Source organism: Phaethon aethereus, assembly GCF_964289735.1.
Source record: "Phaethon aethereus genome assembly, chromosome: W".
Taxonomy (NCBI): Eukaryota; Metazoa; Chordata; class Aves; order Phaethontiformes; family Phaethontidae; genus Phaethon; species Phaethon aethereus.
Window position 1 is genome coordinate 41,587,121 of NC_138581.1, and position 26,128 is coordinate 41,613,248.

The 26,128-nt window shown below is 45.6% G+C and overlaps 1 protein-coding gene across 28 annotated transcripts in view; it reads left to right on the plus strand.

Annotated features, from left to right (window-relative positions):
* LOC309415090 (single-stranded DNA-binding protein 2-like) overlaps positions 1–26,128 on the plus strand; it is a gene marked incomplete at both ends in the record, with an annotated part of 232,259 nt that overhangs the window by 39,615 nt on the left and 166,516 nt on the right. For all 28 annotated transcript variants that reach the window (XM_082012527.1, XM_082012506.1, XM_082012517.1 and 25 more), the window contains one exon: positions 25,921–25,993. In XM_082012527.1, the coding sequence (XP_081868653.1) occupies positions 25,921–25,993 (73 nt within the window). The remainder of the gene's footprint in view (positions 1–25,920; positions 25,994–26,128) is intronic.

Consider the following 26,128-nt stretch of genomic DNA (forward strand, 5'->3'; position numbering starts at 1 on the left):
CAAATTCTCTGTTTTCTGGGGAAAATAAACAAACTTTTTGTCATGGGTCTTCTCCCCCCCAATTACTCTAGCTGCTTGCCTCTGGACTCTTGTAATTTTTTCTCCATCTTAGAGTCCAGATCAGAGCACAGAACTGAACAGAATGAAATTGCTTCTCTCTTGATATAATATATACTACTTGTTTTTTATATATAAAACATTGCTGTTCATACTCCCTAGAATGCTTGCCTTTTTTTGTTTTGTTTTTCCCCAGCAAAATTACCCATTTTGCAGTCCCCATGCCCTCCAGGTTCTTTTTTAAAATACAGCTGCCTAGCCAATTATTTCATATTTGTGCATTTGTTTTCTTATTCCTGAGTGCAGTACTTTACATTTGTCTGCATTTAGTTTTCTCTCATTAACTTTTCCATCTCTGTTCATGTCCCCAAAAGGGCTTGTAATATTTCCCAACTTGTCATCTATGCTTTTATATTTCTACATCCAGCTCATTAATGAAAGTATTTTGATGGAATTGGTTCAGGATAGCAAGAGCCTTATTGAAATGTCCTCTTATTTGTACCAATGTACTGATGACTGATTATTTTTTCAAGCAGCTGTACACCATTTTTTTTCATTTCATGAAGACTGTTTCCTTTGCTTATGTAAATGTCATGTGATGAGTTAAGAATCAAAACTCTTGTATCTTAACTTTTAATAAGCTATCCACTTGTTCTTTCTTATTCACTATGCAGTTACCCATTGAAATAAACCAAACTGAATGGACAGATATTTCTTTTTTCTTGACAGATTATGTGGGCTCTTTCTTATCTATGTATTCTAAGGGTGTTTATAAAATTGTTTCTGGAATTGTTTTCTGTATGTTTTTGATAGTAAAGCTGATGTCTGCACTAATTTTTGTATTTTTATACATGCAATGGCATGTTAAGATTTCTGTTGCTCATTCTTTTTGTTTTCCCAATACCAGACTAATATAATATGTGTAAACAGCCTCTGGAATAGGAATGCAAAACTGTGACTCTTTGTCCTCACATGAGCGCTCTGACAGTTGGACTGAGAAGTTGGGCAGCTCATTTCTGTTTGTCTAAAACTTGCTTTCTTTTCTGTACAATGGCAGAACTTCATCTTATACTGTGGCAATTAAAGCATAGTCCTGGAATACCAGAGATGTGAGTTTGAATTTAATCTGAAGTGGGAAAGAAATCAGATTATTTTTTATTTATTTCCTGGGGAAGTGGCTTAACATCTAGGATTGGGGATGTGAAAGTCAGGAGCAGCCTTGGCTGCAGTGACTATGAGATGGTATTGTTCAGGATCCGAAGGAGAGAGAGCAGGGCAAAAAGCAGGACCACAGCCATGGATTTCAGGAGACCACACTTGGGCCTCTTCAGGGATCTGCTTGGAAGAGTTCCATGGAATAAGGCCCTGGAGGGAAGAGGGGTCCAGGAGAGCTGGTTGATATTCAAGGATCACTTCCTCAAAGCTCAAAAAAAGTCCATCCCAACAAGTAGGAAATTGAACAAAGATGGCAGGAGGCCTGCATGGATGAACAAGTAGCTCCTGACTGACTGCAGACATAAAAAGGAAGTGTACAATGTTAGGTGATGTTAAGAGTGAGGCCACCTCCTCCAGCCACTCTGTCCCAGGACTCCCTTCTGCCTACCTGCTGGAGCCCAGCCTGGTATACCCAGGGATCTGGGGTCTCTGCCCAGGCTGAGGGATGCAGATGTCGCTTTCCCATTTGCAGGTTCAACCAGTAGCGAAACAGCACATATCCCAGAGACAAACAGACATCGGACATACATAGACACACACAGGACATTGACATGTCCGGTCACACAGATGGCCACAGACAAGGCACAGCCTTCAACAGCACCTACATATAGGACTCACATAAAACATAGACAGCCAAGTCCCCTTTCTCCTCTTTGGCTGGCAGAGATAGGTCTCTAGTGAAGGTACACACATGACACTCTAGGTTTACAAGCACACACAGATTTGTGGCATGGCCCCTCTGTCTGCCTGGTACCCTTGCCCTAGCTTGAAGGGCAAACTAGCTTGAAGTTTGCTAGTGAATTACATGTGCACACACATCTTCCCCCCCCCCCAGGTTTGGGGAAGATACAGACACTCAGTCCCCCAGCAGCTGGCACCAGGCGTGCAGGCTGTGACCTGCGGTCCTGCTCCAGCCACTGGTGCTGAGCCCCTTACTTGCCTCACTAATGCCAGTTCCCCCCAGTAACTGGTGGTCGGGGGACACACTGTTCCTCTCCCAGTGGCGGCTGAGGCCCCCACTTGCTCCATTAGATGACACCACAGGCTGCGGGGCACCTATAACTCTGGTCTGACTCCAGTAGTTGGCACCCAGTCCACTCATGCCAGTCTGCCAGTCCCCCCAGTAGATGGCACTCCAGGCTCAGTCTGTAGACCCTTCCCTAGATCCAGAGAGATATGGCCCCTCTAACTACTGATGCTATGACCCCCACTCCAGTAGCTGGTGCCATGGGGTGCCTACACACCCGGTCTGACACCAAATCAATTCATGCTGGTTCCCCCCAGTGGCTGGCACCTAGTACTTTCAGTTCACATACACGCGCACATGTGCCTGCAGTCATGTCAGTCCCCCGAGTAGCTGTTTTTCAGGATGTACACTGTTCCCAACCCAGTGGCTGGAGGTTAAAGACCCCTGCTTCCTCCAGTAACTAATGCTGAGACACATCCGCACCCCCATTCACTCCAGTAGCTGGCACTGCAGGCCGCAGGGTGCCTACAGCTGAGGGCTGACTACAATAGCTGGCTCCAAATCCACTCATGCCAGTCCCCCTAGTAGCTGACACTGGGCTCAAAGTTTGTAGGACCCTCCCTAGATCCCGAGACCTATGGACCCTCCAACGACTGACACTAGGACCCTCACTCACTCTAGTAGGTGACACTACAGGCCTGGGGTGCCTACACTCCCAGTCTGACTCCAGTAGCTGGCACCAAATTTCACTCACACAGATCTCACCAGTAGCTGGTATGTAGTCCTCTCAGCACACACACACACGGGATACAGAGTGAGATTGCGCAGAGAGATAGTTAAGAAAAGATTTAATGAGTAGATATAAGAAGATAAGACAGACTGTGGTGATCAGGCACAGAGATCAGACAGACAAGTACTGACTGGTCCCTTTTAGACCCTTTTCTGTCTACCCCTCCCTCTTTGTTGCTCCCTGCTCCCCCTTCCCCTGCACATTGTCTCATCAGCTGGAATATTCCACCAACCCCCTCTAACATCCTGGACCCTCAGGTCTGTATCCTCATCAGTTGCAAAGTCCCAGTTTGCCTGCAGTTTCTTGATAGTCCCTCAATTAGCATGACTGACCAGGTTTGTTTCTGGTCATCTTTGTTAATGTTAATTGGTCAGGTTTTTGGGAGGAGTATGTTGTGGTTTAGCCCCAGCCGGCAACTAAGCACCACGCAGCCGCTCACTCACTCCCCCTCTCACAGTGGGACGGGGGAGAGAATTAGGAAAAAAAAACCTCATGGGTTGAGATAAACACGGTTTAATAGGACAGAAAGAGAGAAGGAAACAACAATGATAATACCAACAAAGGAATGTACAAGAACAAGTGATGCCCAATACAGCGATTGCTCACCACCCCGTGATCGACAGCCCGTCCCCGAGCAGCGATTTCCGCCCCCCGGCCAACTCCAGTTTATGTACTGGGCATGACGTCGGATGGTAGGGAATATCTCTTTGGCCAGTCTGGGTCAGCTGTCCCGGCTGTGTCCCCTCCCAGCTTCCCGTGCACCCCCAGCCTGCTCGCTGGCAGGCCAGCACGAGAAGCTGGACTGTCCTTGACTGCTCAGCAACAACCCAAAACATCAGCACATTATCAACAGTTCCTCATCCCAAATCCAAAACACAGTCTCACACTAGCTTCTGTGAAGAAAACCAACTCTATCCTGGCTGAAACCAGGACAAGTATCGAGTTTGTATTGGGTATAAATGGAAACGTTTTGGTAGTGGGGGTTGGGCTACAGGAGTGACCACTGTAGGAAGAGGTCAGGGACTGCCCTGTGCCAGTCACAGCCAGTTCCAGATAGCTCTGCACCAGACCCGCTGCAGGCCAAAGCTGAGCCAATCAGGAGTAGCAGGAGGAGGCACTCCATAGTGGAGCCAGTATACCTGCAAAGGGACTGTGGCCCATGGATAACCCATGCTGGAGCAGAGGAAACATGTAAAAAGGAAGGAGCGGTAGAATAATAGAATGAGAAACAAGGAACATCAGAAAGAAACTGCTACACCCTGATCCCAACCTCCTGTACCACCTGTCACCTCATCAAAGGGACTGTGTTCAATGTACAGTGATAAAAAGGGGAGTGGAGACTGGGAAGTGTGGGGAGAGGTATCTGGAGTGAGGCTGAGCCTGGGAAGAGAGGTTGACAGCTTATGGGTAAGAATCAGAGACCGAGGCAACAAAGGGAACCTTGTGGTTGGTGTCTACTACAGGCTGCCCGATCAAGGGGAGTCTACCGATGAAGCCTTCTTACTCCAGCTACAGGAGGCATCATGCTCACAGGCTTTTGACACCGACATCTGCTGGAGAAGTAGCACAGCAAGCTGTAGACAATCCAGGAGACTCCTGGAATGCATGGAGGATAATTTCTTAAGTCAGGTAATAGCCCTACCAGAGGGGATGCCATGCTGGACCTGTTGGTCACCAATGCATGTGAGCTAACTCTTGACGTCAAGATTGGAGGCAGCCTGGGCTGCTGTGATCATGCACTGGTGGAGTTTGCAGTCCTGAGGGACATGGGGCAGGCGAAGAGTCAATTCAGGGCCCTGAATTTTAGGAAAGCAAACTTCCAGCTCTTCAGGGAGTCAGTCAATAGGACCCCCTGGGAAACTGCCCTCAGGGACAAGGGAGCAGAACAGAGCTGGCAGATCTTTAAGGACTCTTTCCGTAGAGTGCAAGAGCTCTCGATCCCCAGGTGTAAGAAATCAGGAAAGGAAGGCAAGAGGCCGGCATGGTGGAGTCGAGACCTGTTGGTCAAATTAAAGGGCAAGAAGGAAATGCACAGGCAGTGGAAGCAGGGACAGGTGTCCTGGGAAGAGTACAGGGATGCTGCCCGGTTGTGTAGGGGGCAGTTGTCCCTCCTTATCCAGAAAGATGCTGTGAGGGACAGTATCAAAAGCCTTACTAAAATCCAGAAAAGCTACATCCACCACCTTCCCTTCATCCAACAGGCAGTTGACCTTATCATAAAAGGAGATCAAATTAGTTAGACAGGACTTTCCCTTTGTCAACCCATATTGACTGTGCCTGATGATTGCATTGTTTTTTAAATGCCTTTCAGTAGTACCCAGTATGATCTTCTCCATAATTTTATCCATAACTGAGGTTAGACTAAGAGGTCTGTAGTTTCCTGGGTCTTCCCTCACGCCCTTCTTGTTAATTGGAATAACACTGGTTAGTTTCCAGTCAGCAGGCACCTCCCCAGACTCCCAAGACCTGTGTTAGATGATCGAGAGGCATTGTGCTATAACATCCGCTAGCTCCTTTAGTACTCTGGGGTGAATGCCATCCGGTCCCATGGACTTGTGAACATTCAGTGGATACAGGTGGTCCCTTACAATTTCATTGTCCACAAAAGGAAAGTCACTGTTCCCACACCGGTGGTCCTCCAACTCAGAGGACTGGGCAGCCCAAAGTCTGTCAGTATTATTGACGACTGAGGCAATTGAATGCCTCTGCTTTTTCTTCATCCCTATTAGTCCGGTGACCATCTTCAACAAGTATCGGTCCAACATTTTCTTTAGACCTCCTCTTGCTATTAACATACTTTAAAAAGCCCTTCTTGTTGTCTGACACAAGACTGGCCAGTTTCAACTCTAATTGACCTTTGGCCTTTTGTGTCTTCTCCCTGCATATGCGAACCACAGCTCTGTAATCTTCCTGTGAAGCCTGACCTCACTTCCAGAGATCATACCATTTCTTTTTCCTCTTGAGCTCCATGAGGAGTTCCCTGTTCAGACAAGCTGGTCTTCTGCCCCGCTTGCTTGACTTTTGACACAATGGGATTGCCTGCTCCTGTGCTTCTAAAAGGTGGCTCTTAAGGACTGACCAGCACTTGTGGGCTGCTAAGCCCTCAAAAGCAGATTCCCAGGGGACTCTGCTAAATAGCTCCCTGAATAGCTTCAAGTTTGCTCTCCTGAAGTCCAGGGTAGCAACTCTGCTGTTCCTTTTTTCTCATTACACTGAAAATTGTTAACTCAACCATTTTGTAGTCACTGTGGCCAAGGCAGCCACCTACCATCTCATCTCCCATGAGTCCTTCTCTGTTCACAAATAGGAAGTCTAGGAGGGCATCTTTCCTAGTTGGCTCACTGAGTACTTGTGACAAGAAGTTCTCTCCCACACACTTCAGGAATTTCCAAGACCTGTTTGTCACAGCAATATTATATGCCCAGTTGATGTCTGGGAAGTTGAAATCTCCCATAAGGACAAGGGCTACTGATCCAGAGATTTCTCCTAATTGCCTTTAGGATAACTCATCGGTGCTTTCATCCTGGCTGGGCGATCGGTAGTAGACACCCACTACAACATCTGCTTTGTTTTCGATCCCCCTAAACCTCACCCATAGCTCTAAACCACATCATTGCTAACTGTAAGGGCTGTACAATCAATCCTCTCCCCTACATATAGCGTGATACCTCCACCTTGCGTGCCCTGCCTATGCCTCCTGAACAGCCTGTAGCCCTCCATCCCAGCACTCCAGTCATAGAACCCATTCCACCAAGCCTTACTAATACCAATGATATCCCAATGCCCGAATCAGTAATTAAATGTTTATGTTTATTGGCAGTAAATTAGTTTAAATACCCCAAGGTGAGTATGTTTTGCCCATGACAATGAGTGATTTCCATGTCTTTATTTCAACCCATGAGTTTTCTTGCTCCTCTTCTGCCTATTTTCTTCCCCATCCTGCTGTGTGGGTGGGGGAGCGCAGAGGGTGGTTGTGTGCTTGATTGGCTGCTGGGCAGGATAAATCCACCACAGAGTTGCTTTTCAATCACACAGTGATGGGATTAGGAAAGCCAAGGCTGACCTGGAGCTGAATTTGTTGAGGGCTGTGAAGGGCAGCAAGAAAGGATTCTACAAGTATATAAAAAGCAAAAGGAAGATGATGGAAAACATGGGCCTGCTGCTGAATGGGCCAGGGAACCTGGTGCTAAATGACACAGAAAAGGCTGAGCTACTTAGCCATGCTTTTTTTGCCCCAGTCTTTAAACAGTAAAACCAACCTTCAGGAATTCCACATCCCACACACCAGAGGGAAAGTCTGGAGAAAGAATGACTTACACTTGGTGGAGGACCAGGTTAGGGAATACTTAAACAAACTGGACATTTACACCCACGAGAGTTGAGGGAGCTGGCTGATACCTTTGTGAGTCCACTTTCCTTTATCCTTGAAAGGTCATGGTGTTTGGAAGAGGTTCCTGAAGACTAGAAGAGAGCATATGTCACTTCTATCTTCAAGAAGGGCAACAAGGAAGATCTGGGGAACTACAGGCTGGTCATCCTCACCTTGATCCCTGGGAAGGTGATGGATCAGCTAATCCTTGGAACCATTTCCAAGCATATGAAGGACAAGAAGGTGATCAGGATTAGTCAGCATAGATTTACAAAGGGGAAATCAGGCTTGACCAACCTTATAGCCTTCTGCAATGAGGTGGCTAGTTTGGTTGATAAGGGGAGAGCAGTGGATGCTTTTTACCTCAACTTTAATAAGGCTTTTGACAGTATCTCCCATACCATCCTTATAGACAAGCTGACAATGTATGGGTTAGAGAAGTTGACAGGTGGACTGAAATCTAGCTGAATGGCCAGGCCCAGAGGGTTGTGATCAGCATCACTGTTGTGGTTTAACCCAGCAGATAGCTAAAACACATAGCCGCTCACTCACACTCCCTCTGCACCCAGTGAGATGGGGGAGAGAATCAGAAAAAAAAGGTAGAACTCGTGGGTTGAGATAAAGACAGTTTAATAGGACAGGGGGGAAAAAAAGAATAGAAATAATAATAATGGCAAAAGAATATACAAAACAAGTGGTGCATAGCACGATTGTTCACCACCTGCTGACTGATGTCTAGTTAGTGTCTGCGGCACCTCCCCAGCCAACTCCCTCAGTTTATATACTGATCATGATGTCGTATGGTATGGAATATCCCTTTGACCAGCCTGGGTCAGCTGTCCTGGCTGTGTCCCCTCCCAGCTTCCTGTGCACCCCCCACCTTCTCACTGGCAGACCACCATGAGAAGCTGGACACTCCTTGACTGCTTAGCAACAACTGAAAACATAAGTATGTTATCAACATTATTTTCATCCCAAATCCAAAACACGGCACTATACCAGCTATCAGGAAGAAAATTAACTCTATCCCAGCTGAAACCAGGACAGTCACAAAGTCCAGTTGGAGGCCAGTCACTAGTGGTATACCCCAGGGTTTGATACTGGGGCCAGTACTGTTTAACCTCTTCATTAATGACCTGGATGGTGGGACAGAGTGCACCCTCAGCAAGTTAACAGATGATACAAAACTGGGAAGGGTGGATGGCACACCAGATATCTGTGCTGCCATTCAGAGGCACCTGGACAGGCTGGAGAATTGGTCAGAGAGGAATCTCCTGAAGTTCAGCAAAGGAAATGCAAAGTAAGTCTTGCACCTGGAGAGGGATAGTCCCAGGCACTAATATGTGCTGGGGACTATGCAGCTGGAAAGAAGCTTTGCTGAGAAGGACCTGGGGGTCCTGGTAGACAACAAGCTGACAATGAGCCAGCAATGTGCCCTCACAGCAATGATGACCAACAGCATCTTGGGCTGCATTAGGAGGAGCATTGCCAGCAGGTTGAGGGAGGTGGTCCTTCCCCTCTACTCAGCACTGGTGAGGCCACACCTGGAGTAGTGTCCAGATCTGGGCTCCCCATTACAAAAAAGATATGGGCTTCCTGGAGCAGGCCCAGTGCAGGGCCACAAAGATGATTAAGGGACCTGAGCATCTTTCCTATGAGGAGCGGTTGAGACAGCTGAGACTATTCGGTCCAGAGAAGAGAAGGCTCAGAGGGGATCTTATACATGTGTATAAATGCCTGAAGGGAGGGTGCTAAGAGGATGAAGCCAGGCTCTTTTCAGTGGTGCCCAGTGACAGGAGAAGAGGCAATGGACACAAACTGAAACATATGAAATTCCATCTTGTCTTGGTTTAGCCCACCTCTGGGCTAAACGCTAGCAATTGATCTATCCCCTGAAAACCCCTCTCAGCCGAGAAAGGGAAATTGGGGAAAAAAAAAAAGAAACTCGTGTGTTCAAATGGGTTGAAATAGAAACAGATTTAATAAAACAATAAAACTAATATTAATACTAAAGCGATTTAAAGTACACAGAATTATACTCAGCCCAGATAGTGGTCGTGAGCTGCATGCTCCCAGCAGCGAATGCTGGTTGACGAACACTGTGAGCAGCACAGCTCCAGCGCAGGGAGAGTAGGCCTCAGGAGCACAGCGACGGGCGAGACCCTCCAGGGATGGCAGCCAGAGAGAGAGAGCCATTCCCAGCAGACTCCCCAATTTATGGTGAGCATGGTTTATGGTATGGACTACTTCTGTTGGCCAGCCTGGGTCAGCTGCCTTGGCCTCCGTTCCTCCTGGCTTTAGCACCTGGCTGTCTCAAGACTGCTAGAGGCCTTGATCACTATGGAAACCCACATACCATGGCTGGCCATGAACTAAACCAAAAAGTGTCTTATCAACTTTGTTCTCACAGTAATGGGTGCTGTAGTCTTCTCAGAAATGAGGCTTTCCTGAACAGAAAACTGATTTTATGATTCTACCCCAGCAAAACCAGGACAGCTGTAATGGCCTAAAAGATCAAGACTTGTAGGAAGATGTACTATATTTTGTTACCCCAGCAAATATAGATGGAAAAGCAGACAAACTTCCAGGCATATAAGCCTTACTTCTCTTTTAAACATGGACTAGCAAGTCTGTGAAATTCTAATGGTAAACTTTTTGAGGAATATATGTGCAAAACATAGTTGTGAAAACTTAGAGGTCATCAAGAAAATCAACCTTGTGATGAAGCATTTAGAATTTGGGAATCAATGAAAATTATTCCATTCACAATAAAGTATACAGAAATATTGCAGGTTTTTGGATTTGTAGTAATTTCAACAAGATGAGACCTGAGACAAAAATTAATTTGAAATTTGATCAGAATCAAATGAAAATAACATATGCAGCAATGTGCATTGTGACATTTTAGCACAAACCAAGACATCCTTAGCAGATGAGAATATGTAAAACCATGGTCAAATAAATGCTTGTGGGAGAGGTCGCAGGCACCACCACAGCATATATCTCTGATTTTTTCAAATGATCAGTGGACACCAGTGTCGTGGTTTAGCCCCAGCCGGCAGCTAAGCACCACGCAGCCGCTCGCTCACTCTCCCTCCCACAGTGGGACGGGGGAGAGAATTAGGGAAAACCTCGTGGGTTGAGATAAACACGGTTTAATAGGACAGAAAGAAAGAAGGAAACAACAATGATAATACCAACAAAGGAATGTACAAGAACAAGTGATGCCCAATACAGCGATTGCTCACCACCCCGTGATCGACAGCCCGTCCCCGAGCAGCGATTTCCGCCCCCCGGCCAACTCCAGTTTATGTACTGGGCATGACGTCGGATGGTAGGGAATATCTCTTTGGCCAGTCTGGGTCAGCTGTCCCGGCTGTGTCCCCTCCCAGCTTCCCGTGCACCCCCAGCCTGCTCGCTGGCAGGCCAGCACGAGAAGCTGGACTGTCCTTGACTGCTCAGCAACAACCCAAAACATCAGCACATTATCAACAGTTCCTCATCCCAAATCCAAAACACAGTCTCACACTAGCTTCTGTGAAGAAAACCAGCTCTATCCTGGCTGAAACCAGGACAGTATCCACCCCTTATTCCATACCATTTACGTCATGCCCGGGTCCTATACTTTTCAATACATTCCAATTATTCATTATTACTCCTCCTGTCTTTTAATATATACACACAGATATCACTTTCTTAGTCCATGGGCCATCACTTTAAGATGTCTGTGTAGTTCATTTAGTCCATGACTCTGGGCTTCATCCATCATAGAAGTCTCTCAGGGCAGGGGAGATGGTATGTGGTGTTGGATTGTCATCTGGCACGGTCCATGTCCATGATCTGCAGGTCGAAGATGTCGGTCTCGAGGGATTTGTTGGGCGCAAGCTGCTGAAGCCAGCTCTGGTTTCATCACTGCTGCACGTTGCTTGGTTTCAGTGAAGCTCATTCTTCATCAGTCTGGGTGATTCTTACTATAATACCATTGATATGGTAGATAGCAGCCATCGTAGTAATGTCATACTGAACAATTAACATAATACAATTCAAATCATTGACTGTTTTCACCCAAAATCAAGTCTCCTTGAGGTACACATCGGACTTCCCCATCCTTCCGCATTACCCACCAAGTGCACCCAGGTCCCTGGGCAAAGGCAATCCCACGAACGGGTTTGCCTTTTCCTAAGGCAGGAGTAACCCAGACTGTCTTCCCCAGCATGTTTCTCATATGCACCACAGGGACTTTATCCCCTTCTACAGTACGTAGAAGTTTTGATTGGGCAGGGCCGGCTCTATTAGTAGATCCCCTAGTGTTGACTAACCAGGTGGCTGTTGCTAAATGTTTGTCCCAATGTTTGAATGTCCCGTCACCCATTGCTCTCAGGGTAGTCTTTAACAGTCCGTTGTATCGTTCAATTTTTCCGGAAGCTGGTGCATGATAGGGGATATGATACACCCACTCAATGCCGTGCTCTTTGGCCCAGGTGTCTATGAGGTTGTTTCGGAAATGAGTCCCATTGTCTGACTCAATTCTTTCGGGGGTGCCATGTCGCCATAAGACTTGCTTTTCAAGGCCCAGGATAGTGTTCCGGGCGGTGGCATGGGGCACAGGGTATGTTTCCAGCCATCCGGTGGTTGCTTCCACCATGGTAAGCACATAGCGCTTGCCTTGGCGAGTTTGTGGAAGTGTGATATAGTCAATCTGCCAGGCCTCCCCATATTTATATTTCAACCATCGTCCTTCATACCAGAGGGGCTTTAACCGCTTGGCTTGTTTGATCGCAGCACACGTCTCACATTCATGGATAACCTGTGCAATAGCATCCATGGTCAGGTCTACCCCTCGATCCCGAGCCCATCTATATGTTGCATCTCTTCCCTGATGGCCTGAGGTGTCATGGGCCCACCGAGCTATAAATAATTCACCCTCATGTTGCCAGTCCAGATCCACCTGAGCCACTTCTATCTTAGCAGCCTGATCCACCTGATGGTTGTTTTGATGTTCTTCGGTGGCCCGACTCTTGGGTACGTGAGCATCTACATGACGTACTTTTATGACGAGATTCTCTAGTCGGGCAGCAATATCTTGCCACAATTCAGCAGCCCAGATGGGCTTGCCTCTGCGTTGCCAGTTGCTCTGCTTCCATTGCTGCAGCCACCCCCATAGAGCATTTGCTACCATCCATGAGTCAGTATAAAGATAGAGTACTGGCCATTTTTCTCGTTCAGCAATATCTAAAGCCAGCTGGATGGCTTTCACCTCTGCAAACCGACTTGATTCACCTTGTCCTTCAGCCACTTCTGCAACTCGTCGTATAGGGCTCCATACAGCAGCTTTCCACCTTCGATGTTTGCCTATAATACGACAGGACCCATCAGTAAACAGGGCATATTGCCTTTCATTCTCTGGCAGTTCATTATATGGTGGAGCCTCTTCAGCACGCGCCACCTCCTCTTCCGGTGATATTCCAAAATCTTTGCCTTCTGGCCAGTCCATGATCACTTCCAAGATTCCCGGGCGATTAAGGTTTCCTATTTGAGCCCGCTGTGTAATAAGCGCGACCCACTTACTCCACGTAGCATCAGTCGCATGATGTGTAGAGGGGACCCTCCCTTTGAACATCCAGCCCAGCACCGGCAGTCGGGGTGCCAGGAGGAGCTGTGCTTCAGTACCAACCACTTCTGAGGCAGCTCGAACTCCTTCATATGCCGCCAATATCTCCTTTTCAGTTGGAGTATAGCGGGACTCAGATCCCCTATATCCTCGACTCCAAAACCCTAGAGGTCGACCTCGAGTCTCTCCTGGTGCCTTCTGCCAGAGACTCCAGGTAGGGCCATTCTCCCCGGCTGCCGTGTAGAGCACATTTTTAACATCTTGTCCTGCCCGGACTGGCCCGAGGGCTACGGCATGAACTATCTCCTGTTTGATTTGTTCAAAGGCTTGTCGTTGCTCAGGGCCCCATTTAAAATTGTTCTTCTTCCGGGTCACTTGATAAAGAGGGCTTACAATCAGACTGTAATTTGGAATATGCATTCTCCAGAAACCCACAACGCCCAAAAATGCTTGTGTTTCTTTTTTGCTAGTTGGTGGAGACGTAGCTGTTATTTTGTTGATCACATCCGTTGGGATCTGTCGACGTCCATCTTGCCATTTTATTCCTAAAAACTGGATCTCTTGTGCAGGTCCCTTGACTTTACTTTGGTTTATAGCAAAACCAGCTTTCAGAAGTACTTGAATTATTTTCTTCCCTTTCTCGAAAACTTCTTCTGCTGTGTTGCCCCATACGATGATGTCATCAATGTATTGCAGATGCTCTGGAGCTTCACCCTGTTCCAGTGCAGTTTGTATCAGCCCATGGCAAATGGTAGGGCTGTGTTTCCACCCCTGGGGAAGTCGATTCCAGGTGTATTGGACACCCCTCCAAGTGAAAACAAACTGTGGCCTGCACTCTGCCACCAAAGGGATCGAGAAAAACGCGTTAGCAATATCAATGGTGGCGTACCCCTTGGCTGCCTTTGACTCCAGTTCATATTGAAGTTCTAGCATGTCCGGCACGGCAGCGCTCAGTGGCGGCGTGACTTCATTCAGGCCACGATAGTCTACTGTCAGTCTCCACTCTCCATGAGACTTTCGCACTGGCCATATGGGGCTGTTAAAGGGTGAGCGAGTCTTGCTGATCACTCCTTGGCTCTCCAGCCGACGAATCAGCTCATGGATGGGGATCAGGGAGTCTCTGTTGGTGCGATATTGCCACCGGTGCACTGTTGTGGTAGCGATCGGCACCTGTTGTTCTTTGACCCTGAGCAACCCCACCACAGAAGGGTCCTCTGAGAGACCAGGCAAGGTGGACAGCTGTTTAATTTCTTCCGTCTCCAAGGCAGCTACACCAAAAGCCCACCAGTACCCTTTTGGGTCCTTGAAATACCCTCTCCTGAGGTAGTCTATGCCCAGGATGCACGGAGCCTCCGGGCCAGTCACAATGGGGTGCTTCTGCCACTCATTCCCAGTTAGGCTCACTTCGGCCTCCAGTACAGTCAGCTGTAGGGATCCCCCTGTCACTCCAGAAATACAGATGGGTTCTGCCCCTGTATGGCTTGATGGCATCAGGGTACATTGTGCACCGGTGTCCACTAGAGCCTTATATTCCTGTGGGTCTGATGTGCCAGGCCATCTAATCCACACAGTCCAATAAACTCGGTTGTCCCTCTCCTCCACCTGGCTGGAGGCAGGGCCCCTCTAGTCCTGCTCATAGTACTCGTTACCCACTTCTTGTAAATAGGAATCAGAAGTCCCTTCAAGAGGATCAGAGGTAAGATCAGCTCTTCTATTCCTTCTGGGAAGCTGCCCACTGGAAAGTGGAGCGACGATTTTTCTCGAGGAACCTGAACCCCCTTTTATAATTTTTTTTCCTTGCAGCTCACGTCCTCATGCCTCTAGGGTCGAGGTAGGTTTTCCATCCCACCTCCTCATGTCCTCTCCGTAGTCACGCAATTGAAACCACAGGGTGGCTCGTGGTGTGTATCCTCTATATTTTCTCTCTTGAACAGAAGAGCGCTTACTCCTAATGGCTGAGACACTGGTCTGTACGGGTGGAGGGTAGGGCATATCCTCTTTGAATTGCCGGAACTCCCGGGACAGTTTCTCTACAGCAGAGACGCAGGCCCGTAGGGAGGAAGAGAGACTTTCTTCGTATTGCCGGAGTTGGCCATCCAATTCATCCACCGTTGGTCTCTCTCCGTCCTTCCAGGCCATTACTGCTAATGAGTTGGCATATGATGATGGTGCACTCCGTACAAACTTCCGCCACATAGGTTGCGTGCAATTGACTTCATCTGGATCTTTGGATGATTGTCCATTGTCCAAGTCACCATAAATCACTTCCAGCACCGCTAGCTCCCTCAGGTACTGGATACCTTTCTCCATGGTGGTCCACTTGCCTGGGTGACATAGAACCTCTTCCTTGAAGGGATACCTTTCCTTCACACCCGACAGGAGTCGTCTCCAGAGGCTGAGGACTCGTGCACCTCTTCCAATTGCTTTGTCAATGCCCCCTTCCCTAGAAAGGGATCCCAGCTGCTTGGCTTCCCTACCCTCTAATTCCAGGCTACTGGCCCCATTATCCCAGCATCGGAGCAGCCAGGTGACAATGTGCTCGCCTGGACGACGGCTGAAATCCTTTCGCATATCTCGCAATTCACTCAGGGATAGAGATCGAGTAGTTACCGTCTCTTTTATGAGTTCTTCCTCTTCCTCCTCTTCAAGTGATGACTCGCTCTCTTCCCTCTTCAGTCCTTGTGATGGCCCTGCTTCAGAACACTCTGCCTCCTCACTCTCTTCCTCTGGCTCCTTCTTAGAAGAATCTTCCTCCTCCCTTACTAAACGAGCTGACTTCCGCTTCCAAGATTTCTTCTTTTGTACAGGGGCAACTGATACCGGGATGGGCTGGTTCTCTGGTTCAGCTGCAACAGTCTGAGTAGCTACAGTGCCCGCCGTGGGGGTTGGAGTAGTGGCAGTGCCCGCCGTGGGGGTTGGAGTAGTCACAGTGCCTGCCACAGGGATTGGAGTAGTGGCGGTGCCTGCCACATTGCCATCAGACGCAGAGAGCCTCTCTCCCCTTTGCACAGTGTTAAATAGAGCTCGGTAGGCATGGGCCAGGCCCCAGCACATTGCAATGATTTGTGTCTCCTTGGAGCTGCCAGGCTGACAGCATACTTCTTCCAAATATTCTGCTAGTTTATCAGGATTCTGCACTTGTTCGGGAGTGAAGTTCCAGAACACCGGAGGTGCCCACCGCCCCAGGCATTTGCCCATGCTGTTCCACACGCCCTGCCATTCATAACTATCCAGCCTTGGGGCAGATCTCCGGGTGATATTCTTAAATTGCTTGCCAACCTTAGACAAAACCGAAACAATGTTCCCCAGAAGTAGCAATAGAGGTATTTTAACTACCCAAGGGTGTTCAAAATACTGAAAAATTATTGTGATGAAGGAGGAAACGTTATGATAGAGGGTAGCAAAGGTACCATTCTGCATTTCCTCCATAAAAAACCTTTCAGAGGCAGAAGTATAATTGCTAATCGTCTCCACAAGACTGTAGCCAAAATACAGTAACGGCTTTAGTACAGAGCTCAGATGATACCACATTAAGCTCAAGGTCAGTGTCCTAAAAACAAATCTCACAGGCGAGACATTACTAATCATCGCAGAGTGCAGCAGCCCGCAGAAACCAACACCGATCCTTAACATGTACAGCAAAGACGAGAGCATGATGCAAATCAAATAAACTGATATTGTGACCTGCAACCGTTATTATCTCAAGCTTCGAGCCCCACGTTGGGCGCCAAAAAGGACTGTCGTGGTTTAGCCCCAGCCGGCAGCTAAGCACCACACAGCCGGTCGCTCACTCCCCCTTCCACAGTGGGACGGGGGAGAGAATTAGGAAAAACCTCGTGGGTTGAGATAAACACGGTTTAATAGGACAGAAAGAAAGAAGGGAACAATAATGAAAATACCAACAAAGGAATGTACAAGAACAAGTGATGCCCAATACAGCGATTGCTCACCACCCAGTGATCGACAGCCCGTCCCCGAGCAGCGATTTCCGCCCCCCGGCCAACTCCAGTTTATGTACTGGGCATGACGTCGGATGGTAGGGAATATCTCTTTGGCCAGCCTGGGTCAGCTGTCCCGGCTGTGTCCCCTCCCAGCTTCCCATGTACCCCCAGCCTCCTTGCTGGCAGGCCAGCACGAGAAGCTGGACTGTTCTTGACTGCTCAGCAATAACCCAAAACATCAGCACATTATCAACAGTTCCTCATCCCAAATCCAAAGCACAGTCTCACACTAGCTTCTGTGAAGAAAACCAGCTCTATCCTGGCTGAAACCAGGACAACCAGATACTTATTTCATTTTTAGTTGGATACTGAAGCACAAGTTAATGTGTTGCTGGAAAAAGTTATGCTAGCATTTAATCTCCCCCTATCTGTGTATTTCAAATAGTAAATGTATGTGAAATTATCCCCATAAAAAGAATTTGTTAGTTTAAGTGTATGGGTAAACTGAAAAAAAATATATTTCTGAGAGCATCAAAGTAAAAGGGCACTTACTAGGTTACAACTGTTTTTAGCACTTGAAGCAGTATATACAAATGAAGAGAGTATATACAATCAAGGGGAGACCAAAATTAATGAGGCATAGTTTCAGGATGTCTTCCAAGCAGTCAGGTAGAATAGAGAATAGATGTGAAACTACCTCCCAGAATTATGCTACTAGAAGGCTTTTCCTCTCTGTAAAACCAGAATAAATGAAGCGGAGATAATTCCTTTTGTACCATAAGCCTAACAGAGGGCACTGAGTCCACTGGTTATTATAACACTGGGTATAAGCCCCAAATAGTTAAATATGTACAGGGAGAACATTTTTTTGCTATCTACAAACAGAGGAAGAAATAAGTGGTTATGGATAATGCCAAATACATATTTTTTATGCTGCCTGTGTTTGTAGGGTTGTAATAGGAGCTCTCTGAAAAAGCAGTGCACATATTTGAATAAACATTTAGTATCACTTTTGGGACATAGTGTTTCCTCATACAGAATCACGGAATCACACAGAATCACTAAGGTTGGAAAGGACCTTCAAGATCATCAAGTCCAACCATTAATCCAGGGCCACCATGTCCCCTAAACCATGTCCTGAAGCGGCACATCCACACGTTTTTTGCACACTTCCAGAGATGGCGACTCCACCACCTTCCTGGGCAGCCTGTTCCAATGCTTGACCACCCTCCCGGTGAAGAAATTTTTCCTAATATCCCATCTAAACCTCCCCTGGCGCAACTTGAGGCCATTTCCTCTTGTCCTATCACTAGTTACTTGGGAGAAGAGACCAACACCCTCGTCGCCACAACCCCCTTTCAGGTAGTTGTAGAGAGCAATAAGGTCTCCCCTCAGCCTCCTCTTCTCCAGACTAAACAACCCCAGTTCCCTCAGCCGCTCCTCAGAAGACTTGTGCTCCAGACCCCTCACCAGCTTCGTAGCCCTTCTTTGGACACGCTCCAGCACCTCGGCGACCTTCTTGTTAATGAGGGGCCCAAAAGTGAACACAATATTCAAGGTGCGGCCTCACCAGTGCCGAGTACAGGGGCACAATCACTTCCCTACTCCTGCTGGCCACACTATTCCTGATACAGGCCAGGATGCTGTTGGCCGCCTTGGTCACCTGGGCACACTGCCAGCTCATATTCAGCCAGCTGTCAACCAGCACCCCCAGGTCCCTTTCCGCCGGGCTGCTCTCCAGCCACTCCTCCCCAAGCCTGTAGCCTTGCATGGGGTTGTTGTGCAGGACCCAGCATTTGGCCTTATTAAACCTCATACAGTTGACCTCTTCCCATCGATCCAGCCTGTCCAGATCCCTCTGCAGAGCCCTCCTGCCCTCCAGCAGATCAACACTCCCACCCAACTTGGTGTCATCTGCAAACTTACTGAGGGAGCACTCGATCCCCTCATCCAGATCATCAATAAAGATATTGAACAAGACTGGCCCCAGAACCGAGCCCTGAGCCCGCTTGTGACTGGCCGCTAGCCAGATTTAACGTCATTCACCACAGCTCTCTGGGCTCGGCCATCCAGCCAGTTCCTCACCCAGCGAAGACTAAACCCGTCCAAGCCATGAGCCGCCAGTTTCCCCAGGAGAATGCTGTGGGAGACGCTGTCAAAGGCTTTACTAAAGTCCAGGTAGACAACGTCCACAGTCTTTCCCTCATCCACTAGGCGGGTCACCTGGTCATAGAAGGAGATCAGGTTGGTCAAGTAGGACCAATACAATGGGTTTTTTTTGTTTAATACCCAAGTGTTTCTCAGAAAACCAATCACATTGTTGATAGGATAGAAAGTGCTAACATTAACATAGATGATATTTTGAGATGGGAAAAAAACAGTAGACTGGTATGATTACAGGTTCTTGAAAACATCAGTCTGCTGGCCTCAAGCTAAGCAAACAAAAATGTAAATTTTGTGTACATGAAACAGCATGCCTGAGAGAGCTAATGCACGAAGGTGTGTGTACAGAAAAATAACTTTAAAGTTGAGGCCATCATTAATGTACCTGCCTAAGCAAATGAAAAAGCATAAGAAAATTCTTGGGTATATCTTGAGTTTGATGCTGCATATAAACAAATTGATCTTCCCACAGTACAAAAAAGCTGAGTAGAGACAGGCACAGGTGACTCTACTATGTTGACTTTGTGCAGCATAGCACTTCTACATCCAGCACAGCCCTTACTATTTCTTATCCTGGTCCTCTGTTATCATGGATAATTGAGAGTTGACTGAATTACCTTCATCTCAGGTACTAGGAAAATGATTAAATTTTTGACCAGATGATCTTTTGAGGTCCCTTCCAACCTGGGCTATTCTATGATTCTATGATTGTCAATATGATAAAACAGGGAAGAAAGGATGGTTTGGCCATGGCATACATGATTGTTGAAAATATGAAACTTTCCAAAAAGTTGTTTACCCTTGTTAGTTGAAACTGACCAACACCAGCTTGCTGTCAAGAGCTTCAGAGCAGTTTTAAATCTACTCGAGTGATGGGTTTGAGAAAGTTTGTTTGAGAAACTTCAAAGTTGAAATTTTTTTTAGCTGTTGTATTATATTTTAAATATGGGCTCAATGCTACTGTCTCTTACTTTAGATAATGAGATTTATATTTTAGATATTAAATCGGTGAGATTCCTAGGAATCTCAGGATTTGAAATGGAGTCTATATAACTTTTTTTGGACAAAAGAAAAAAATACTGGTTCTCTGTATGGGTCAGAGTAGTGATTTTGTAATATTGCAAGTTTCCTTAAAAATAGAAAGGAACATTTAGGGTCTTTTTATGGAACTACTTTTAAATACTGCTCAGCTGCTTCACTCTTTTTCACACAAACTAAAAATTATCTACAGATATTGATTTATTAGTTTTCATTGTGATTTTTAAATTTATTATTTAATATTAAGTGTTTTATGGGTAGTATGTTTTATGCAGAACTTTCCATACACAATTAATTTAAAAATGAAGTCTCTTAAAAATAAAAAAATGCTAGTTTCATTTCTGCAATACTCAGATTTGGAACATTACAACTATATATATAATTTTTTCTATATCCAGCATAAGATGTTAACAGCATAATGGCTATTGCTGGCAAAGGAGGTGCTAACATCTAGGAAATAAGCTGATATATTTCTGTGATTGCACTAATTCTCTGTCATAGACTTTGTGAAAGAGTATACTACTTGGAATGTGCTTTGACACACTGCCAAATTTGGGGAGCTTGAGACTTTCACTCTCCCACATTGATTTTATTGCTTTCTGGATAATGTTTATACACAACTACACCTTCAGTTAAAATATATATATATTTTTAGGTATGTGTATTAGGTGTATGTGATAAGGTTTTTTGGGGGGTGGGGGGGTGCTGCAGAGTTGGTCCCTGTGGGAGAAGGTCAGGGGCTGCCCTGTGCTGGACACACAGTCCACACACACAGTATGTCCACACACAGTTGGTTCCATCTAGTTCTGCAGCAGACCCACTGCTGGCCAAAGCTGAGCCCATTAACTAAGTCAGTGGTGCCTCTGTAAAAACATATTTTAGAAAGAGCAGAAAATGCTGGACAGGCAGAGGAGGAGGGAACAAAAAGAATGAGAAATAACAGAGGGAGCACCAAGGTTGGAAGAGAAGGAGTGTAAGAAGAATGGAGTGGCACAGAGAAACTGCTATGTACTGACTGTAAACCCCTGCTTTGCACTGCTTGTGGCCTCACTGAAGGGACTGAGTGTAACCTGTGATGATTATAAGATGGGGGAGGAGAGGAGTCTGGAGTGAAGCCTGGGAAAGGGGATAGGAAAGGTGCTTTAATGTTTATCATTTTGTTTCTCACTGCCATTATGTGTTTAATTTATTTGTCTTCGGGAGCACAAGTAGTGTCTTCCTCAATCCTCCCAGTAATGGGGGGATACTTTGGAAGAAACAGATAAGCCCAGGATATCAATATCAGGATCCAGGACTGGTGCCTTTGCCAAAACATTGTGTTTTTAAACCATGGAAGAGCCTTTGAGAGGCAAGGTATGCTGGGACCTGACGGGATCCACCTGTCCCGATGGGGAAAACGCATCTTTGGGCGTAAACTGGCAGGGCTGATCAAGAGAGCTTTAAACTAGAATTGATGGGGGAAGGGGATATGAACAGGATTGCAGCAGGTAAGTCAAGGGTTGGCATAGCATTGCCTGAGGGTGGCAATGCTAGTGGGAACATTTACACTGCTCCTGGGAGCACGGAGGGCTCAGGAGCACATCTGAAATGCTTGTACACCAACACACACAGCATGAGAAACAAACAGGATGAACTGGAAGCATTGGTCAGTTCCCAGAACTATGATGTCGTTGGTATTAGTGAGACATGGCTGAATGAGTTCCATGACTGGAGTGCTGGGATGGAGGGCTACAGGCTGTTTTGGAGGGATAGGCAGGGCAGGCAAGGTGGAGTGGCACTGTATGTAAGGGAGCAGTTTGACTGTACAGCCCTTACAGTTAGCAATGATGTGGTTGAGAGCCTCGGGGTGAGGTTTAGGGGGATGGAAAACAAAGTACTTGATGATCATTGTAGGTCCCTTCCAAGTGAACTATTCTATTCTATTCCATTCCATTCCATTCCATTCCAATTTTACCTACTCAGACTGTGGCAATATTTATCCTGTTCTAGTCTTATGTCATAGTTAATGTCACTACATCCATTAATCCTACTTGTTACACTGTGCTGAAACTTTTTTGATTTCTTTGCTATCAGGAATTGGTTGGAAGGTCACATCCAGAGGAAGGTGGTCAAGGACTCAATGTCCAGATGGAGATCAGTGACAAGCGGCATCCCTCAGGGGTCCATATTGGGACCAGTACTCTTTAAGATCTTCATCAATGACATAGACAGTGGGATCGAGTGCACCCTCAGCAAGTTTGCAGACACCAAGCTGAGTGGTGCGGTTGACATGCCTGAGGGACGGGATGCCATCCAGAGGGACCTGGACAAGCTCGAGGAATGGGCCCATGTGAACTTCATGAGGTTCAACAAGGCCAAGTGCAGGGTCCTGCACCTGGGCCGAGGCAACCCCTGGTATCAATACAGGCTGGGAGATGAAGGGATTGAGAGCAGCCCTGCCGAGAAGGACTTGGGGGTACTGGTGGATGAAAAGCTGGACATGAGCCAGCAATGTGCGCTCACAGCCCAGAAGGCCAATCGTATCTCGGGCTGCATTAAAAAAAGCGTGGCCAGCAGGGCAAGGGAGGTGATTCTGCCCTTCTACTCCACTCTGGTGAGATCCTACCTGGAGTACTGCATCCAGCTCTGGAGCCCTCAGCACAGGAAAGACATGGACCTCTTGGAGCAGGTCCAGAGGAGGCCACAGCAATGCTCTGAGGGATGGAACACCTCTCCTATGAGGACAGGCTGAGAGAGTTGGGGTTGTTCATCCTGGAGAAGGGAAGGCTCTGGGGAGACCTTACTGCAGCCTTTCAGTTTTTAAAGGGGGCTTATAAGAAAGATGGGGACAGACTTTTTAGCAGGGCCTGTTGCAATAGGATAAGGGGTAATGGTTTTAAACTAAAAGAGGGTAGATTTAGACTAGATAGAAGGAAGACATTTTTCACAATGAGGCTGGTGAAACACTGGAACAGGTTGCCCACAGAGGTGCAACCCATCCCTGGAAACATTCAAGGTCAGGTTGGACGGGGCTCTGAGCAACCTGATCTAGTTGAAGATGTCTCTGCTCGCTGCAGGGGGGGTGGACTAGATGACCTTAGAAACGTCCCTCCCAACCCAAACCTTCTATGTTTCTATGATTCCTGAGAGCATCATTTTTCATCAATCATTTTGCTGTGACTAATGCAGTAAAACATTAGTATCTTTTTTTTGATCTCTGTGGTAAATGCATTTATTTCTGAATGGAACTATAATGTTGTTAACTTCTGTAAAGACTTCCAGACAGAATAATAGTGAGGATGGATAAAGAATTTAGATTTAAAATGAACCAATCCATTTAGTTTATACTTTGCCTTCTCTCTCGCATCTGTTTCCTGTCAAAGGAGTTCTGGAGTTCCTTTGCTAATGTGGTTCCACTCTTAATTTATCACAGTTGAATCATCTTGGAAGTCTAAAATGTGTCATATTTTATCTTTTCCTGAAATCTGTCTCCTCCCACCCTTCACCGAGAGGGTGGTCACGCATTGGAACAGGCTGCCCAGGGAGGTGGTGGAGTCACCATCTCTGGAAGTGTTCAAAAAACGTGTGGATGTGGCGCTTCAGGACATGGTTTAGGGAACATGGTGGCGCTGGATTAATGGTTGGACTTGATGATCTTGAAGGTCCTTTCCAACCTAGTGATTCTGTGATTCTGTGATTAAAAAGCAAAGTTGTTTCGCCATTTCATTTCATAATTAGTATATTTAGATCAGGATGTAATAATGTATGTCAAAGTGTAGGAGACACTATAATTTTAATTACAGTTTAATTAGAACATTCCATATGCTTATATCAAACCTTCTAGGGTTGTCTTTTTTGTTGTATTAAAAAAATCTTGGTTTTTTTAGATGCTGACCACCTAAGATGCATGCAGGCTAGTGATAATCAGTTATACTGGAACATTGCCGGCATGTGCTGTGTTTTGCAGATAGGAGTCCTTAGATGGTACTTACAAATCTTTTATGACATTAAATTATTGTGCTGTCAATTTGGGTATCATAGTGCAGTATTCACTAAAGCTTTAAATAGATGGTAGACTTATGAAGGTAGTGCATCCATCTGCAATAAATGCCTGGTTCTGGTGTTTTTTCACTTTCCTTAGTGGGATAGAAAGGATATGATCACACAAATCCTTTTATCTGGACTGCAGGCTTCATGTTTTGATAAGAACAAAAAAATGTGCATCTTGGAAGACAAATTAAATATTTTAAAGTGTTACTAGATTTATAAGTCATCTTGGTTACTATACAGAGTTCTTCCTCTGTCTTTTACATCTTTCTGATCTTAGATTTTGTCTATAACCATTTATTGCTTAAAAATTGTATCATAGTTCAACTGGAAAGTGTTAACAAGATTTTTTTTTTTTTTTGAAAGATCCAGTTGTGCTTTTGACATGAGACACTAGAATAAGTGATCCTCTCTCTCTTCACAGTACTTAGAAAAAGGATATTACTGTATCATCTCTGAGCTGTTAGGCATTTGATCAATGAATGGTACCATACTCCATTAGAATAACTTAAGTGCTTTCTCCTTATCACGCTGTTTGCATTTATTCATATGGCTTAATAAAAACTAATAGACAGCTGTTTTCTAAAATAATAGAATTAAAAAGTGGGTATGGACCCTTTAAGGTTCAAATTAAAACCAATCATATGCTTAAATATTAAATAGCAGTATATCACAAAGCGCACTCATAATTTTTGCTTCTTAAAAACAGTTCAGCTAGCAGTTTTTTTAAAAGTGCAACCTGACTTCCTTTTCTTTCTTGGACTGAAATGTTTTATAGACAATTTCTAAGCATTATTATCAAATCATTCTTTTAAACAGAGATGAAAATCTCAATAAATGGGATTTCATTTTGAGAGACTTGAAAAATGCAGACAGACAGGGATGTGTCTAGAGAATCAGTTGCAGAATATGAAATGCTACATGTTTAGTTTTCTGACTCAGATCTAGCCTATATTAATAGAAATTGTTGTTTGTTACTGCTCACCTGTTGTTTTTTTTAAAAGGCATTCTCAGACCAAGTTCTAGTGGATAGCCATTCAGGGTATGAGTCCCTTTTTTGCAATGAGATCCTTGTGCCAGCTCTATTGATTTACTTGGAGATGTGCCTGCCTGCCGAAGATCACTTTTTGTGAAGCTCCTTCTGGAGCTGTGACAATAATTTGTAGCTGTGTTGTCATCAGAACTCAAAGATGCATGTCTGAATAAATCTAAAAATATGTTTACACTCTGCTTAAGCAATGTGGTTGTACTACAGTAGTGTCGTGGATTCTGTAATTACTTTTCCTGACGCAGCTTGAAGTTTGCATGTTCTTTCAGTAAACATAGACTATTGTTCACATGTGCTCACAGCTTGACACATTCTACATGTAAAAATTTTGATTTGGAAAAATAACCAGGATTGCTGTATGAAAATATTATATTTACAGTAAGTGTGCTATAGTGGGCAAATAGGCAGCAGTAGGTCAGTTGTTAGGTAACTGGGCACCTATCCAAATATCATTAAAATATTGACATGTATTTTGTTTTTTTAATAATATTTAATTACCTACTATTTAAACACCTCTCCTCAGACTGACCTACATGTTCTAGTTTTAAAGATTCAGTATAGATAATAGATTTGACATACTTGGTGCATGATGGTTTCTGAAAGGAAACTGCAACACTGATTTCTGAAATCCTTTGTTTCTGAAAAGAGGAGCAAAGAAATGCACAAAACTAAATATTGTTTTGTTTATTTTTCAGATTAGCACTGTACGTATATGAATATCTGCTCCATGTAGGAGCACAGAAATCAGCCCAGACATTTTTATCAGAGGTATGTTTTCCCCATCTTTTTTTTGTTCTTCCATAACTTTCAAGCATGTACAAGTAAAATAAACATGTTGGTTTAAAATAAAAAGCAGTGACAACCTTGAGTATCAGTTTACATTGGTCAGCATAGATTTCTGAT